Source organism: Dipodomys spectabilis, unplaced genomic scaffold (assembly GCF_019054845.1).
Source record: "Dipodomys spectabilis isolate Male_0828 unplaced genomic scaffold, ASM1905484v1 ptg000566l, whole genome shotgun sequence".
NCBI lineage: Eukaryota > Metazoa > Chordata > Mammalia > Rodentia > Heteromyidae > Dipodomys > Dipodomys spectabilis.
In genome coordinates this window covers 1,358,685-1,376,226 of record NW_024871243.1, presented here as the reverse complement: position 1 = coordinate 1,376,226, position 17,542 = coordinate 1,358,685, and the positions used below count along the sequence as shown (strand labels likewise).

The following is a 17,542-nucleotide window of genomic DNA, read 5'->3' as shown; positions in this document are numbered from 1 at the left end:
AGACATACAGAGATACTCTGTATTGCATGTATTGCATGTATGCATGTGTATATATGTATGTGTGTATGTATGTATGTATGTATGTATGTATCTATCTATCTATCTGGCATTGCCTCTCTCTCAGTCCTTGGTGAGAATTTGTTTTTCTCAATAAGCATTGCTGGGGAATAATCAGACCACTTGTCTCATTAGCACGCACTTTCCTTTGGGGCGGTGAGGAGGTGTGCCAGGACATCATAATTTGCCACATCAAGGAATGGCGTTTCAGACTTGAAAAAGCTACTTGGTTCCTGACATAATTTTAATGAAAGGTCTGTAGTTCATAGAGGCCAAGTTGTTTGTAAAAATGTGTAAAAGTAGCCGGGTGACAGTGGCTCACACCTGTCATCCTAGCTACACAGGAGGCTGAGATCTGGAGAATCGTGTCTGGAGTCCTGGCTGAGATCTGGAGGCCGGAGTCTGGAGGCCGGGCAAGGGGCAGCAAAATCGGCTGGACATGGCCCCCGGCGGATGAAGCCGGGTCGCCATTCTGATTTTAAGGAGAAGTCTAGAACCAGCGGGGCTGCAGTCCAGCTCGGCCCTGCACAGGAAGGGGGTGCAAAGCGGGCCGGGGCCTGGTTCGGCGACAGAGCACCCGCTCTGTCTATGCGTGAACAATCAGGTGTGAACAGGTGTGACAGGTGTGACCCCTGTCGGGGAGGCCGGGGCCTGCGTGGGCCTGCGGGGTGCCTCGTACCCCCCATCCCGCTCGCACTTACCTCAGTCCGCACCTTCCTGGGGCTCGAACTCCGGGCCTCAAATTCCGGGCCTGCAGGCTGCGCTTTCCCTGATTTTCTTTCCTTTTCCCTCGAGGCTGGCGCTGCACCGCTTGAACCACAGCTCCACTCCGGGCTTTGTGCTGGTTAGCTGGAACTCGGGAGAACCCCGCAGACGCCATGGCCTGGATTCCCATACGGGCTCCGGGGTCGATGGCCACGGTCCCCGGCCGCGCCAAGGCTCCACCAAGGCCTCAACCGAGCCTAGCGGCGCCTGGCTGCCGGCCACGGCCGCCGTATGCAAATTTCTGCCTGTCAATCATGCCTCTCGACCTATCAGAGGCCCCCACGGAGTTTAGCCAATCAGAGGCACCCGGGCGCGGCCCCGTCCTCCTGAGGCCTCGCCCCAGGCCTGGGCCCGTTTGTTCGCCTCAGCGACCGGCAGGAGGCGCCGCCGACTCGGGGTTTGGCCTCGGATATCACCACCCCCCCCCCCCCCAGTTCGACCCTGTGCCCTGTGCTCAACTTGGGCCGCTGCCGCTGCCAGGGTGCTCGCGATCCGGCGGGGCAGAGGCGGGGCGCAGGCCCGCGGGGAGGGGGCACGCGCCTGCGTGTGCTGTGTGTGCATGTGCGCGTGCACGACCGGTCTCGGGGGTGTGTGAACCCCAAATCCAGCCCTGGCCTGGCCACCTGTGCGGTCTCAGGGCGCTGCCGCGCCGGCCAGGTTCCTCCCAGAGTGCTCCAGACGCCGACCAACCGACTAAGGTAAACCTGCCGCGGGAGGGAGGGGGCCCGACCCTTGACCCCGACCCCCGCCCGCGCCCACAGAGCCGCGGTGAGCGCCCGGCGTCGGGCCTGCGGGGGACGGGGCTGGGCTACAGAGACCCCGGGCTCGCTGTCGATCTCTGCGGGTTTGGGGGGTCGAGGGAACCCCGGGGGGCTCGTCGTGTTTCTCTGCCGGTTTTGGGGGACGGGTGCAGGAGCTGGGCCCTGGGGAATCTCTCCCCTTCTCCCGGGTCCGGGGCCGGGCTCTCGTGTCAGGTGAAGCCCGTGAGGAGGCGCGCGCGGAGGTGGCGTGGCAGTACGCGAGGGGGACGGTGGTGGGGGCGTGCGCGGGGGCGGCGGGGCGTGCGGGGGGGAGGGGAGGGGGCGGCGGGCAGTGCGCGTGCGCGGAGGAGGGGGGACCGGCGGAGGGGCGTGCGTGGGGGGGAGCACGGAGGGGGTGCGCGGGGCTGAGCGTGCGTGCGTGCACGGGGGCGTGCGTCCGCCCGAGCCAGCGCGCGCCCTGTGAGCGGAGCCCCGGGTGCGGCGCGGGCACCGGCAGAGCAGTCAGCAAGAGCCCGGGTGGGAGGAGGAGGAGGAGGAAGGAGAGGAGGAGGAGGAGGAGGCCCCGCCGCCGCGGCCAGCGCAGCCATGGTCCGGGTGCCCCCTACCTTTCAGCCCCGCATCCCGGGGTTTTGGCCGCACCAGCCGGCGTGTTCCCAGTGTGAGTGACTGCTGGTGCGCGACCGCGCGTGCCAGTGCGCAAGCCCCAGCCCTCCGCCCCCCTCGGGTGGCCCCCTCCGCCTGGCCAGACCTCCCCCGGATTATTTATAGCGCAGGGCGGCGGTTTCCAGCTCCCCCCCTACCGGGGTGCTGGGCGGGAGTTTCCAGCCCACCCTTACACACACACACACACTCGGGGTGCGGGGCTCCCCCTCCACTGCCACCCACTCCGGATCTCTCCCGGAGCGCGCTCCCCTCCTCTCGCCGCCCCCCCTCCGCCCTGACCCCCATTTCTCTCTCTCTCTCTCTCTCTTCCCCCCCAGGAAAGGGCGGCCGCGGGCTCAGCCATGTTCCTCCGCCTCCGGGGGGACACAGCCGGCGCCCTGCTGCTCTGCCCCTAGCCTCTGCCGCTGAGCCTCCGCGAGGAAGAGGAGGGCCAGGAAGAAGAGCCGGCGCGGAGCCCCACCCACAGTGGAAGCCCCACGAGCGGGCCGCTGGAGGGAGGGACCGGGGCCACCGACTGACCAACCGGACTGCCTGCCGGCCCGCTGGCCAGCCGCCCATGCTGGGGCCGCCCCACCGCGCCCCGGACCCCAGGGCCGGATTTCCATGCTAGCTCCCTGGCTCCCTCCCTGGTGGATATGACATGCAGCACCCGAGGCAGGAGCCACCCACCAATGCTGGCTGCTGCCCTGACCGCCTGGCTACAGGTTTGGCTCTTACCCACCCAGGTGAGCCCCGCACCGGCCTTGCCCCTCCTACCCCACCACCCAGCTTCCCACATGGGGCTAGGGGCTCCCTGCAGCCCTGAGCCCAAGAGCCCCGTCCCCTCCCCGGACCACACACACACACACACACACACACACACACAAAGGGTCTCTACCATTCATTCCCTTGAAGTGATTCTTTATTCATTTATTTTTGGGTCAATCCCCCGAAAAAAGGATCTGAAAAATAATCCTTTTTTTGGGGGGGGGAAAAACTTCTTACAAAGAAGGCGGCCTCTTTCCCCTCCATCATCAAACAGGTTTTTTTTGGAGATCCTGGCAGGGGGCAGGTGGGAGGGTGGGTGGTCATCTGGGTGAATGATGATTTTCTAGTTAAATGCCATTTTCTTTGCCCAGAGCTCCAGCTATCTAGATTCCACCCCCCCCCCCACTTCTCCCCTTGTGCCTAATGTCTCCACCCCCACCCCCACACCCCTATCTTCTGGCTCCATCTTTCCACCACATCCTAATGATCTTCTCCACCCTTACATTAAAAATCAGGAGGGAAGATTATAGCTGGGGTTGCTGCGGCCATCCAGAGGGGGGACCGCTGGTCCCGCGCTGCCTCCCATCCTGGAGGCCTGGTCGCCCAGGGGCCCAGGCTGGCTGGAGAGGCAGGATTGCCAGGTTCCACCCCCCCCCAGGGGGGGTCACTGAGGGAGACCTTAAAATCCTGAGCTCAGCAAGGAGGGACTGTGTCTGTAATCCGCTTTTTCATTTGGATTGGGGGGGGAAGATTTCTTTATTTCTTTATGTTTTTCAATCATCCCCCTTGCCATGTGTTCTCTCTCTGAGCTGTAAATTTCTCCTGTGTCTACACATCTATTTATACCCACACATTCCTCCCCCCTTCCCCCTTCCCTCCCTTTTTGGGGGGCAAACTGCTGGAGCTCCACGGTTGCAAATGGCTAGCTCTCCCTGAGTTCAAAACGCTGGGCATGTGGGAAGGGAGTCCACAGGTGAGAGAGCTTTTGTGCTGAACAAAGGGATGGTACTGACCCCCGTGTGTGTGTGTGTGTGTGTGTGTGTGTGTGTGTGTGTGTGTGTGTGTGTGTGTGTGTGTGTGTAGGTGTGTGTGTGTGTGTGTGTCTTAACCAGCCCTGAAAATCGCATGGATACTTCCATTTCCCCCACCTTCCCCTCTCATCCATTTTCACAATATGGCAAAATGTGGGTTAGGCAGCATTTTAATGTGTGTGTGCATGTGTGTGTGGGGGTGAGGGGAGGAGAGCTGAAGAAAGACTTAGTGAAATGATTCTTCTATGAGCTACTTGGGCAAGCCAAGGTAACTCCTGAGGGAAAAACAAGATGGGCTCACCACCCAGCTGGGGGGTGGCAGCAGCTGGAGCTTCCATTCTTCCCGGGCCCAGCTTCCTGCCTTGCTCAACAGACAGCTGCAAACTCAGGGAACAGGCACACACCAGCCTGAGCTTGGGATCAAGGTCTGGAAGGAATCTAGAGCAGAATCATCAATAATGCTTTCCTGATATCTCATCCTTTTCTTTATGTGTGTTACTTATTTTCCCCTCTCTGGTCTTAAAAAAGCGAAGCAGCAATGCTTTGGAACCATTGAGATGGAGAGTCAGCAGAAGGCGCTCATCCCTCCACCCTCTAGTAGATGATTATTAAAAAAAAAAAAAAGAATTGGCCAGAAAGGGTGGATGGATGTCAGCCAGATGCCCCAGCATCTCCTCAGGTTTCAGAGTGTGTGTGTGAGACTCCAGTCTGTGCCCGAGGTGTCTCAGAGTGAGAGGTTCGAGTCCCACCGCATCTACACATCCTCGAAGTGCTTGCTCACCTTGGAGGTCCTTCAGCTGGCTTCTCCACCTGCTTGCTCCAGGAAGGGGGTGGGCTGGGAGAACTCTTCATCTTACTTCAGAATAGCTCAGAGGCAGGGGTGGGGTGGGCCATGATTGCAGGTGGAGTTGGCAGGCGAGTACCTTTGGGTCTCCCTGTGATTGGCGTGGAGTGGGTTGGGGTGATGGCGGGTTCTCAGCCCCCCTCCCTCCCCACTCACCCAGTGGGACAAAGCCAGGTTTCCAGCTGTCATGTGTGGGCCCCAGGACCCACCAGCAATGGGGAGGGAGGGGTGACAGAAGGTGAGGAAGAGAAGGGAAAGGGCGTGAGGAGGCCCCGGGAGCATGTGTGGCTTCTTGGTGGAGGTCCGCCTGCCCACTTGGCACTGGCAGGCATCTGCCCCATCGCCTTGTCCGCTGAGCGGCAGCGATGGCGAAGAGCTGACCGGGAAGGGCGGGCAGACATGGTGGAGTCCAGAATGGTGGATGGAAATGGATTTTGAGTTGTTCCTGGGGTCCAGCTCTGCTCTTCTCTGTCCCCTTCCCCCTTTGTCCCTACCCTCCGTCTGTCCTCCCCCCTATCTGTCCCCCTCCCCATCTGTTCCCCCTCCCTCTGTTTGTTCCCCCTCCCCATCTGTCCCTCCCCGTCTGCTCCCCCCCATTTTCCCCCCTCCCCATCTGTCCCCTCCCATTTGTCCCCCTCCCCATCTGTCCCTCTGTGCCCTTTGGGCTGCAGCCCAGAAGCAGGTGGAGGACGAAGCCAGGGCCAAGCTGAACTCCATGCTGCTCACTGTGTGACAGAGACAGCTCCGTGCACTTGGGCGAGCATGTGAACGTGTGTGTGTGTGTGTGTGTGTGTGCGCGCGCGCGCATGGGATGACAGGCGTGAACCACCAGCGTTTGGCCTATGATACTTTTAAAGCATCAGCTTGTAATATTTATGTTCTTATACTAAAAATACTCATTGTCCTCCCACTCTAGAGGTTCAAGTCCAACCAGGCATGTTGTATTTTAATCTGGCAAGTCCACCCTGCCCCTTCTGTGTCTCTCTTCGTGCAGTATTTACAAGGGAGATGCGGGTATTTGAAACTTGCACCCCTGGAAGTGATGTTTCTAGAGCTGGCAGTCGGCCTTCCTATTTCTCTTCTCTGATCCATCTCAGAACTCTTCTGCTTTGCACGTGGCAGGGGCCTGACAGCGTTTGACAGGGACGGGTGTCATCTTTAGCAGAGCTCTGGCTGGTGGCTGAACCATTTCTACCAAAGCTGTATTGGACCAGAAACTTGGTTTGCTGAGTAAGTGTGAAGTGGGGCAACGCTGTATAAGAATTGTGTCCAAGCCAGGCACTGGTGGCTCACACCTGTCATACCAGTTACTCAGGAGGATGAGATCTGAGGATCGCAGTTCAAAGCCAGCCCAGGCAGGAAAGTCTATGAGACTCTTATCTCCAATAAACCACTCAGAAAACCAGAAGTGGTGCTATGACTCAAGTGGTAGAGAGCCAGCCTTGAGCTGAAAAGCTGAGGGATAGAGTTCAAGCCCCATGACAGACAAAAAAAATATTGTGTCCAAGTGTGGGTCAGAGGTGAGAGACATGGCTCGGGCTGTAGAATGCTTTTCTAGCAAGCCGCAGGGCCCTGAGTTCAAATCCCAGCACTACCCAGGAAACCACAAATGTAATCCTGATCTTTAAATAATAAAGGGTATATATGAGGGACCAATGGCACCCTGCTGAACTGTGAAAAGCTAAGCCATTTCCCCTAAAATCAGGATCAAGGCAAGGACATCCACTCTCTCCAGGCCTGTCCAGTATAGTGCTGGAATTCCTAGCCACAGGAGCAAGGCAAGAAAAAGACATAAATGAAGTGTGCCAAAGTGCAGGTCACAAGCTGTGATTGTGGGTGCAGGGCACTAACGGTCCTGTGGACGGGTTGAACTGGACAAGGTGGGTTAGCCCCCTTTATAGACAGACAGTGAGAGCCACAAATAAGCAATGAGCCCAGCAGCTGTTTACTGAGCAGCTCCTGTGTCAGTGCCGGGCGCTGGGCACCAGGCACCTTTCTCTACCTGTGTACACCACTTCTCATGACAACTGAGGAAAGTGATACTCCTTTTTCAAAGGGAGTGTGTGTGTGTGTGAGAGAGAGAGAGAGTGTGTGTGTGTGTGTATGTGTGTGTGTGGTGCATCGCAAAGAGGTCAGGTAACATGAACTGGTTGTTTGGCCTAAAAAGGGTACATTGGACTTTTCGTGGTTTGTTTTGTTTTTGTTTTTGTCGGTTGTGGAGCTTGAACTCAGGGCCTGGGCACTGTCCCTTAGCTCTTCAGCTCAAGGCGAGTGTCCTACCACTTGAGCCACAGTGCTACTTCCAGTTTTCTGGTGGTTTATGAGAGTCTCACAGACTTTCCTGCCCAGGATGGCTTTGAATTGTGATCCTCAGATCTCAGCCTCTTGAGTAGCTGGGACTACAGGTGTGAACCATCCTTGCCTGGCTCACAGTGGGTTTTTAACTCCACCAGAGAATTTCCTCTTTCTCAACCCCAGCTTGGGCCCTGGATGACATTGGGCCTGGCTGGGAAAACAGGAGACACTCCTAGGTGGATTGATCTATCCTGTTGTAATGATTTGTGACAAGGAGCATCCTTTGTAGCCTCTTGTAGTACGTGGTACTCCGTCTTGACAGTCTGCCCCCCCCCCAAATACACCTATTTCCCCCTGCAGAGCAGAAACCACAGCTCCCCTCAGAAGTGCTGGCTGTCCTTTTCTTCCTGCCCTCCTTCCCCCAATCTATTTTCTCTGGGCTTGTGTAAATCAACCTGTGGTGGTCCAAGGATTAATTCAAGGGCTGGAGGATTTCTTAATCTTCGTGATTCTTTTATTTTTATTTTTTGGGCTTTCTTTTGCATTTCTCCTCAAATAATACAAGGAGATTCCCACACCTCGTCCCTGTCATAACTCAAAGTAACTTTGAATTTGATGGGTTTGTCTCCTTCAGGCCCCTGTACTTTCAAACATATCTGTAGCCTGGCCACAAGTTAAAGATGATTGGCTTCAAGTTGTCTCCACCTGTCATCTGCCCCATCGTCCATCAGTGTGCGGTGGGGTTTATGATCATTGTCTGCAAATCCATGGGACGGAATGGCTTCCTTGCTCACCTGTGATCATGATAGGCTGAGGTCTCCTAAGTGTGTAGGTGGCAGTACAGAATTGTGTGGTGAGTTCAAGGCTGGTGCTGTACCACTTCAGCCACAGTACCACTTCTGTTTCTCTAGTGGTTCATTGGAGATCAGAGTCTCACAGACTTTCCTTCCCAGGCTGGCTTTGAGCCATGATAGTCAGATCTCAGCCTCTGAGTCGCTGGGATGACAGGTGTGAGCCATTGGTACCTGATGTATTATTACCTGGTGTATATAATACACCTGCTGTATTATGACTGTATTTTGTTTTGAGATTTCTCCGATGCAGCCAGCAGCTTTGCGGCATCTCGGATACATTTCATGTCTTGTCTCTCCCGATGTCTCTTGGGAGCATGTGGATTCTTTGGCCAGTGGATGAGCTCAATACTTCATGAGAACCTGTGGGACCCCTGGGTGTCTGTTTATTTAGAGGACGTGGCCCCTCCGTCCACAGCCTCCAGCCAGGTTGGGGGGTCAGTGTCTGGCATCCAAAGAGAGCAGGATCTATGGGGCCATGCGTGTGGGGCGGTGCTATTTGGGTGTGGTGGGGGACTGGGACTGCCCTGTGAATGCAGAGCACAATCAGCCTGGGCGCCCTGTAGCACCCCCTCCCCCCTAGCCTGCCCCCCATCTGGGCTGAACAAGACTCTGTTCTTTTGCTGGAAACATTTTTGAATTTCAACCTAGAGGAAGGGGCAGATGGGTCCCTGATAGCATGTCATCATCCCCTCCCCTCCCCTTCCCTCCCCTTCCTCTCCTCTTCCTCTCTTCTCCCCTCTTTCCCCTTCCCTTCCTTTCCCTCCTTTTCCCTCCCATTCCCTCCCCTTCTGTTCCCCTTCCCTCTCCCCTTCCCCCTCTCCCTCTCTCCTCTCTCCCCTCCCCTTCTTCTTTTCCTTCCTTGGAGACAGTGTGCCTGTATTTGCCCCAGAATATCATTCTTTATTCCTTTCCATTCAACAACAGTTTGACATTTTGCATGATTGTCTGGGTACTAGTATTAGATGTCACCTTATCCTTCTCTAATCATAATTTTAACAACCAAAAGTCAATTGGTTGTGTGTGTGTGTGTGTGTGTGTGTGTGTGTGTGTATGTGTGTGTGAGTGAGTGTGATAGTACTGGGGCTTGAACTCAGGACCTCCTTTGCTCATGCTCAGATTTTCTCTCCTGGCTGACACTCTACCACTTGAGCTATGCTTCCTGTCTCTAAAAAGTCAGTTTATTAAAGTGATACTTTAATAAATTAGTAATTAATTAAGTGGAGTAAAGGTACTCTACCATTTGAGCCATGTATCAAGTTCATTGTCGCTTTTTAAAATTTATTGTGCTGGTACTGGGCTTTGAACTCAGGGTCTGGGCGCTTTCCCTGAGCTATTTTTGCTCAAGGCTGGCGCTCTACCACTTGAGCCACAATTCTACTTCTGGCCTTTGGTGGTTCACTGGAGATCAGAGTCTCATGGACTTTCCTGCCCAGGCTGGCTTCGAACCTCGGTCCTCAGCTCTTAGCTTCCCGAGTAGCTGGAATGACAGGTGTGAGCTACCAGGTGCCTCCATTTTAATGGGTGGGGGTGTAATCTATTCTGAGATCTTGGTAGGACATGTAAGTCAGGGAGTCGCAGATGCTCATCTGGAACGTTCTCCATGTCCTCAGACTTCCTCCCAGGAAGTTTGTCTGCTGGTTCTCCATGGCAGTGACCTTCGGGCTGGCTCTTGGTTGGAGCCCTCTCCCTAGTGTCTGACTGGGTCAGCAGTGCCACCCTCCCCTGAGGCTCTCCACCCCCAAGGATCACCTCTGTGGCTGCACGTGTTACTCTGGTGTCTTTGCAATCACTGGCCTAGGGCTCTTCAGGGAGGTCAGCCATGAGTCATATGCAGACAAGGCCCCAGGGCCCCTCTGACTAGTGTCAGCATGCCCATCAGGAGCTGAAGTAGAGTCGGCTTTCTCGTGCCTAAATAAATGCGGTACTTCCTGGGGGTAAAACTCATGTTTTCTTGTGTCGAGGCCTGAACAGAGGATTTGGCCTGCGCTGAAGTGTGTGTATGTCTGTGTATGTGTGTCTCTGTGTGTGTGTCTCTGTGTGTCTGTGTGTGTGCTTGTCCTGGGGCTTGAACTCAGGGCCTAGGTGCTTTTCTGAGCTTTTTTACTCAAGACTAGCACTCTACCACTTGAACCACAGCTCTACTTCTGACTTTTTGCTGTTTCATTGGAACTAAAGACTCTCATCAGACTTTCCTGCCCAGGCTGGCTTTGAACCACGGTCCTCAGATCTCAATCTTCTGAGTGGCTAGGATTGATAGGTGTGAGCCACTGAAGCCTGCCTCAGAACCCCACCTTTTTTTTTTTTTTGTCTGTCGTGGGGCTTGAACTCTGGGCCTGGGTGCTGTCCCTCAGCTCTTCAGCTCAAGGCCAGCGCTCTACCACTTGAGCTACAGCACCACTTCCGGTTTTCGGGTGATTTATTGGAGATAGGAGTCTCACGGTCTCTCCTGCCCGGGCTGGCTTTGAACCGCGATCCTCAGATCTCAGCCTCCTGAGTAGCTAGGATTACAGGCGTGAGCCACCAGTGCCCAGCTAGAACCCCACCTTTTATTTCAGTGTTCTCTCTGCTTCTCTGTCAAGGTGTACATTCTCCACAGGCATGGTCTAATGCCATGTCGTTCGTAGGGATTTTGTTTAACATCACTTATGCATTTATGTGTTTCAAGCTAGCTGGCATTCAAAGGACATTTAACGCCCACCTTTGCCTGCTTAGTGTTGGGAGAGCAGCAGGAGAAGGGGATGGAGCAGAGGTCACAGCTGGGACTTTGGATGAGACCAAAATGTGGGTTGTGTTGGACTTTATCCCATGAGAAGATAGAAGCTCGGGTGGGGTCCTCAATTTGGGTAAAAATCTCTGACTGGGGGAAGACTCTCTTGATTTTTCAATTTTTTTTCTAATTTTTATTTTTAAGTCAGTCATGGGGCTTGAACTCAGGGCCTGGGTGCTGCCCTTGAGCTCTGATTTGCTCAAGAGTAACGCTCTACCATTTGAGCCACAGCTCTACTTCCAGCTTTTTGTGGTTCATTGGGGATAAGAGTCTCACGGACTTCCCTGCCTGGGCTGGTTTCGAGCCACAATCCTCAGATCTCAGCCTGCTGAGTAGGTAGGAAGACAGGCGTGAGCTACCAGTGTGGAAAAGGAGAGGATGGGAGAGACCGTTGGGAAGACAAACTAGGGCAGGGCCATGGGGATGGTGCCATCTGGCCAGGCCATGGACAGCTTTGCCCTGGCTGCAGTGGGGGAAATGTGCCTGTGTCTGCTCTCTCAGGTCCCCAGTCCTCAGGGAGGTGAAGGCCTGCTTGTCTAGTGGAGCCTGGCTCACAGGTTTTCTGCTGGCTGGGCCAAGCTGTCAGCTCCCTCCTACTGGGAGATAAAGAGGAGAGGAAAGTAGTGCGGCCCACATTGGCATCACCCCAGGGCGAGGTTCGCAGAGGGCACTGCAGCCTCTCCTTGCTCAGGGAATGGCAAAGAGAGGGGAGGTGAAGGCTGGCCTAGCTGGAAGCCATGCCGGTCTGTAGCCCCTGGCGCCGCCTCCTGTGTAGAGAGCAGAGGACATGCAGGGACCCCCAGCTCTGCAAGGAGTGTGAAGGTGCAGGTGATCAGAAGGTTCTAGTTTCCAGATCTTTCCTTCCCGCTTGTCTTCCCTTGCCAGAGACAGTGCCAGCCCTCCCCTGTCCCCTTTGTGACTTTTTCTTACATGCCAAAAGAAGAGGGTGTCTCTCATTTACCTAGAATTTCACTACCTAGCTAGTCCCAAGGTGTTAATGCTCCTAAGGTCATAGAAAATGATAATAAGAAATACTGGTGTTAGAGGAAGCATGGTGTGTGTGTGTGTGTGTGTGTGTGTGTGTGTGTGTGTGTGTGTGTGCATGTGTGTGTGTGTGTGTGCATGTGTGTGCATGTGTGTGTGTGTGTGTGTGCATGTGTGTGTGTGCATGTGTGCGTGCATGTGTGCACGCACGCACATATGCACCAGTCTTGGGGCTTTAATTCAGGGCCTGGGCACTGTCCCTCAGCTTTTGTGCTGGTACTTTACCCCTTTGAGCCACAGCTCTACTTCCGGTTCTCTAGTGGTTCATTGTAGGTAAGAGTCTCATGGGCTTTCCTGCCTAGGCTTTGAACTGTGATCCTCAGATCTCAGCCTCCTGAGTTGCTTGACTGACAGGTATGAGCCACCAGCACCTGGCTTAGAGGAACATCTTTTAATCAAGACCCCATCAACTATTTCTGAACCAGCCTTATTAAGAGATAGATGTTCAATAATAGCTTGGCATTTATTTATTTTTAGCAGTACTAAATACTTGGGATTCAAAGCCTTGCCTTTGCTAAGGAAGAGCTTTATCACCTAAACCAGGGCCCAGGCCTTTGCCATTTCCCCAGTGCCGAGCTGGTGACTCGTAGTTGTGGTTTGGTGGGCTTGGCTTGTGTGGTCATTCCTTTTTTTTCATTTTTTTGGGTCTGGTTGTGGAGCCTGAACTCTGGGCCTGGGCAGTGTCCCTCAGCTCTTCAGCTCAAGGCTAGCGCTCTACCACTTGAGCCACAGCACCACTTCCGGCTTTTTTCTTTTTTCTTATGTGGTGCTGAGGAATCGAACCCAGGGCCTCAGGCATGCAAGGCAAGTGCTCTACCACTGAGCCACCTTCCCAGCCCGTGTGGTCATTCCTTAGAGTGAAGCATGGCCATCGGTGGCTCAGCCCGGTGCTTTTGGAGTCAGCCAGGTGAAGAGCTGGATGCTTCTGGTCCTTCCTGACTCAGTTTCCCGAGATGGCCATGACCTGCCCTTCCTCTGATGTGGACAGGCCGGCTCCCCTATCTCTTACCTGTCCTCCTGGCCAGCATGCCATGCCCGATCTTCAGGAATCTTCCACGAGGTTCATGCAGTTGTAGCCACACTCCCAGGGATGTAGGAAGAATGGGCGGTGATTCTGGAAATGCATCTGGACAGGAAAGGGTGGGTTAGTTCAAATAGTCTAACCCACCCCTCCCTAAAATGCTGCTGCCCGGCCATCCACCCCTCATGTTCCTCCAGTGGGACAGCCATGGCGGGGTGTGGACCAAGCTATGCTTCACTATGTGGCCCATGGCTTCATTTTGGTTTGTCCCTCGCTGTGCCTCTAGTCCCTAGGCCTTCGTGAATCATCGGTCTCTTATTATTAGTGTATTAGAAACCGTGTTGAGCCGCTGTATTCGTGAGCTATACAGGACAAGGGAGAAGCAATCTGTTTGTCTAGACATGGCTATAACCAACAACGCCACAGTTTACTAACACTCCACATGTAAACTTCATCATGCGGAGGTTGGAACAATTAAACCTCTGTAAGAGACCAGAGAGCGGCCTGGCCCAGTGCAGGTTGCTTACACCTGTGAATCTTAACTCACTCTGGAGGCTGATATCCAGAGGATCGTGGTTTGATAGCCAGCCCAGGCAGAAATGTTCTGTGAGACTTCATCACAGCCAGCATTTCCTGTACGTCTCTTACAGGGATGGGGTAATAAGATCAGAGGGTTCACTGCTTCAGGACAGGAATCTGGGGCCCAGCTGCCCTTCATCTCACACCATGGGTTTTCAGAGGGAGCTTTGCTCTGCCCCCATGTAGTACAGAAAGCTTTCGTAGGGACCAAAGGGGCCACAGGCACGATCAAAACACAAGCCAGGCTGGGGGACCCTCACAGTTCTCATGATTTAGGGATTCTCTTTATGGGGGAGACGAGATGATGTGTCTGTCTTCTATTCCTGGGTGTGTGGGGTGGGCCTTCTGCTGGCTGGGTTAAATACATACACCCTTTCAAGCAATTGACAAAATAGTGAGTTATATGTATCTGTGGATTTTAGATTCCCTTCATTTATATGAGTTTGCAGCTAACCTTTCCACATCATATGAAACGAAGAGATGGAAATAAGTTAACCTACTTGAGGATTCATATATATAATTCATATATATATGAATATATAGTATATATAATAGATGATTACCTACTTTAGCCCCATCAGGATATGGTTAATTTGCCTTTTTTTTGTAATTTTACTTACATCTGTGCCATCGTTTAAAATGTTATTTGTACAGCCAAGCCATAAAATAATTGCTCCCCAAAGATCTGGGTTCTTATTAGTTTTGACAAGATACTCCAGCCCTTAAAAATTACAAATGAATGAGATTTAATTATACTGGTGGTTGTAGAAGTTCGATTGGGAGACCTGAATGTGTAGAGAGTCGAGGTGTTTACTACTTGGTGCGTGGAGACCTGGAAACTTCTCAGGTCCAGATGAATAATTAACTACAGGGAGATAAACAAAGAAAGGGTTTGCTGCTTAAGAAGTAGATCTTAAGTTGGGCGCTGGTGGCTCACATCTGTGATCCCAGCTACTCAGGAGGCTGAGATCTGAGGATCACAGTTCAAAGCCTGCCGTGAGACTCTTATCTCCAATGAACCACCAGAAAACCAGAAGTGGAGCTGTGGTTTGAGTGGTAGAGCACTTGCCTTGAATGAAAAAGTTCAGGGATAGTGCCTAGGCCTCAGGACTGGCACCAAAAGGAAAAAAAGAAGAAAGAAAGTATATTCAATGGACATATTCTGAAGTTCTAGAATATTCTTTCAAGGCCCTTGGACCCACTTTAAGAGGACAGGTATAGTCCTTTCTCCCAGGTCACCAGTGATGGAAAGCCGTTGGTGACTGTGGGAAAGGTAGAATAAGGGTGGTCATTTATATGGCTGACTGGTCGGGACCCCCTCTGTGTAACAGGCTTGTGAAAGAGTGGATTGAAGACTGACCCCTGCCGAGCTGCACACTGTACCCCTCTCCACTGCCCAGTGGTCTGGTTTCTGGTATGTCCCCCTCTCCACTGTCCAGTGGTATGGTTTCTGGGTGGACTATAGGTGGATTCCTTCTCTGTCACCGTGGTAGCCCTCTAACTTTTACTTTTTTTGGGGGTGTGGGGTGGTCATAGAACTTGAACTCTGGGCCTAGACGCTGTTCCTAATTGTGTGCTCAAGGATCATGCTGTACCACTTGAGCCACAGTGCCACTTGCAGTTTTCTGAGTGGTTTATTGGAGATAAGAGTCTCATAGAGTTTCCTGCTGGGGCTGGCTTTGAACCGTGATGCTCAGATCTCAGCCTCCTGAGTAGCTGGGATGACAGGCGTGGGCCACACACCTGGCCTCCCCTTTCTCTAACCCTTCTGCAGGAGCAGGTCTTCCTGCCAGGGTTCACAGCCCCCTGCCGATTGCAGAAAGGTCCCCACTAAGCCCCAGGGCCAGCCTGCCAGGAGACACGCACTGCACTTTCTTCCTGCTTCTCGTCTCCAGTGGGGAGATGCGGCCACCTGCCCTTGGCCTGAAGTCCTCAGATTTTCTGTTAAAAACTTGTTGGCCACAAGTTTTGGCAAGAGTCCCGAGCTGCCTTTTGACCCAGCCCCGCACCCCAAAGTCCTCAAACAGAAGAGATCACACTGAGATGATCTTTACTAGCTGGTGATACTGTTTGGAGGATTTGGTTGGGGGTGGGGGGGCATGATAGGATTGGCTTTATTCCAAACACCAGAGGGTACAGATCTCCCCTGCCCCCCCCCCGCCAGTCCCCCCTCGCTCCCAGGGGCTCATTGTGGGGTGTGTCTGCCCTTCCTGACTGGGGCTGGTGCTGCCCAGTGAGCCATGTCGCCCCAGATGGAAGGGTGGATGGAAGGAGGTGGGGGCTGAGGGGAAATGGAGAGGAGAGGGTGGACCGTGTGTGTGTGTGTGTGTGTGTGTGTGTGTGTGTGTGTGTGTGTGTGTGTGTGTGTGTGTATGTGTGTGTGTATGTAAGAGGTGGAGGAGGAAGTGGGCAGGATGGGAAAGATGAATGTGACGTGGGATCTACACCTTTCAAGGTACTTAAGAGAGTGGCTTAGTTGTCCTGGTGCAGGGTGTGGCTGGTTGTAAAGGGGGGGAGGGCGGGGGGGGTGAGAGAGAGAGGGATCTAATCTCTCTCTCTGCTTCTCTCTCCCCTCACCTGGGCAGGCCATAACCTTTCTTTTCTCCATTGCAGGTGTTCAGTGGTTTCTAGCAGCAGTGGCCACCCAGACCTCTCTTGGGAGCCCATTTCACGCTCCACTGACTTTCTGTGTTTTCTCATTCTCAGTGCGCATGGCCCTTGGCTTGCTCTCACCCCATTATCTCCTTCTTAAACCCCTCCTCCTGCTGCATCCATCCATCTGTCCTTCCACTCTCGTAGTTTGGAACTAAATCCTTCTGTGTGTGTGTGAAGGGGATGAGTTAGAAGGCACACAGGAAGGTGAGAAGAAAGCAAACACACTGCGGGGTTGGGGTGCTGGCTGGCTGGGTTCCAGGTCCTTCCAGGAGGGCATCTCCTTGAGTCTTTCCACAGATCATGGTGAGGGTAGAAGCCCACTCTCCCTCCACCCAGTTAGCCGGTGAGATGGGTGGAGATTGTGGGACAGGCCCCACCGCCCCGTGCTCTGGCCAGAGTTTATTTGTCACGGGAAAATGAACTATCTCCAGGACAGGGACAGGTAATGCTGACTGATGGGATGGGTGGATTTGGATGGACAACTTGGGTTTCTTGGTGGCTGTGGATGCTTCTTGATCACTGCCCTGAGCACGAAGGCTCACCTGAGTCTTTTCTGTGCTTGCGTTCTGAGCACCTCAGGGGATGGGAATAAGAGCAGTGTGTGTGTGTGTGTGTGTGTGTGTGTCTGTCTGTCTGTCTGTCTGTCTGTCTGTCTGTCTGTCTGTCTCCCCCCCCTCCACTCAAAAAAAAAAAAAAAAAAACAACAACTTCCTCAGATCTCCAAGAGAACTTTAGAAACCAGACTTTGAGATCATTAAACTTCATGGATGATCAATAAAATTGAGGAACAGTTACATAAGAATGCCGGTGTGGCTGTTGGAAGTCTGTGCTCAGAGTGTATAGGAATGCTTACACCCAGTGACCCAGGCCCTTACTTCATTTGAGTCTTTAACCTTTGGCCTTTCCTACATGAATGCCAGTTGGTAAAGTTTGTTACTTTGATGGAAAAAAAAGGCAAAATGGTCTTTGTTTTCAGAAATGTTAGGAGCTGGGTAGCAGTGGCTTACCATGATAATTCTATCTGCCAAGGAGGATGAGATGAGGAGGATTGAGGTTCGAGGCCAGCCTTAAGGACTCATTCCCCACCAGTGGTTGGCATGTTAGCATGTTATCTGTCCTCCCATTTGCATGGGAGGCTGAGGTCCTGAGGTCTGTGGTCTCAGGCTAGCCTCGGTGGAAAAGTCCTCAGGACTCCATCCTGGTGGCAGAGGCTGGACAGTGGTGTGCTGTTGTCAACCCAGCTCTCCTGGGGAGTGGTAAATAGGCAGATCAAGGTCCAGGCATCTGCCACAAGCAAGAGCCGCTCTTATAAATAATCAGTGCAAAAAGGTGGGGGGGCTGCAGGTTTGGTTCAGTAGCAGAATGCAGTCCAGCCATCACAAGGCCCTGAGTTCAAATCCCAGTGCTGTCAAATGCAAGTCGGGTATTTCTTTTACACACAGGTCAGTGACTTTCCACA

At 53.5% G+C, this 17,542-nt stretch overlaps 1 protein-coding gene across 1 annotated transcript in view; it reads left to right on the top strand.

The window, feature by feature from the left end:
• Positions 1–935: 935 nt before the first annotated feature.
• The window catches only part of LOC122100140 (anaphase-promoting complex subunit 4-like), a 57,121-nt gene continuing 40,514 nt past the window's right edge, over positions 936–17,542 (top strand). Inside the window, 1 exon segment of the mRNA XM_042670537.1 lies at positions 936–1,219. Within this exon segment, the coding sequence (XP_042526471.1) occupies positions 936–1,219 (284 nt within the window).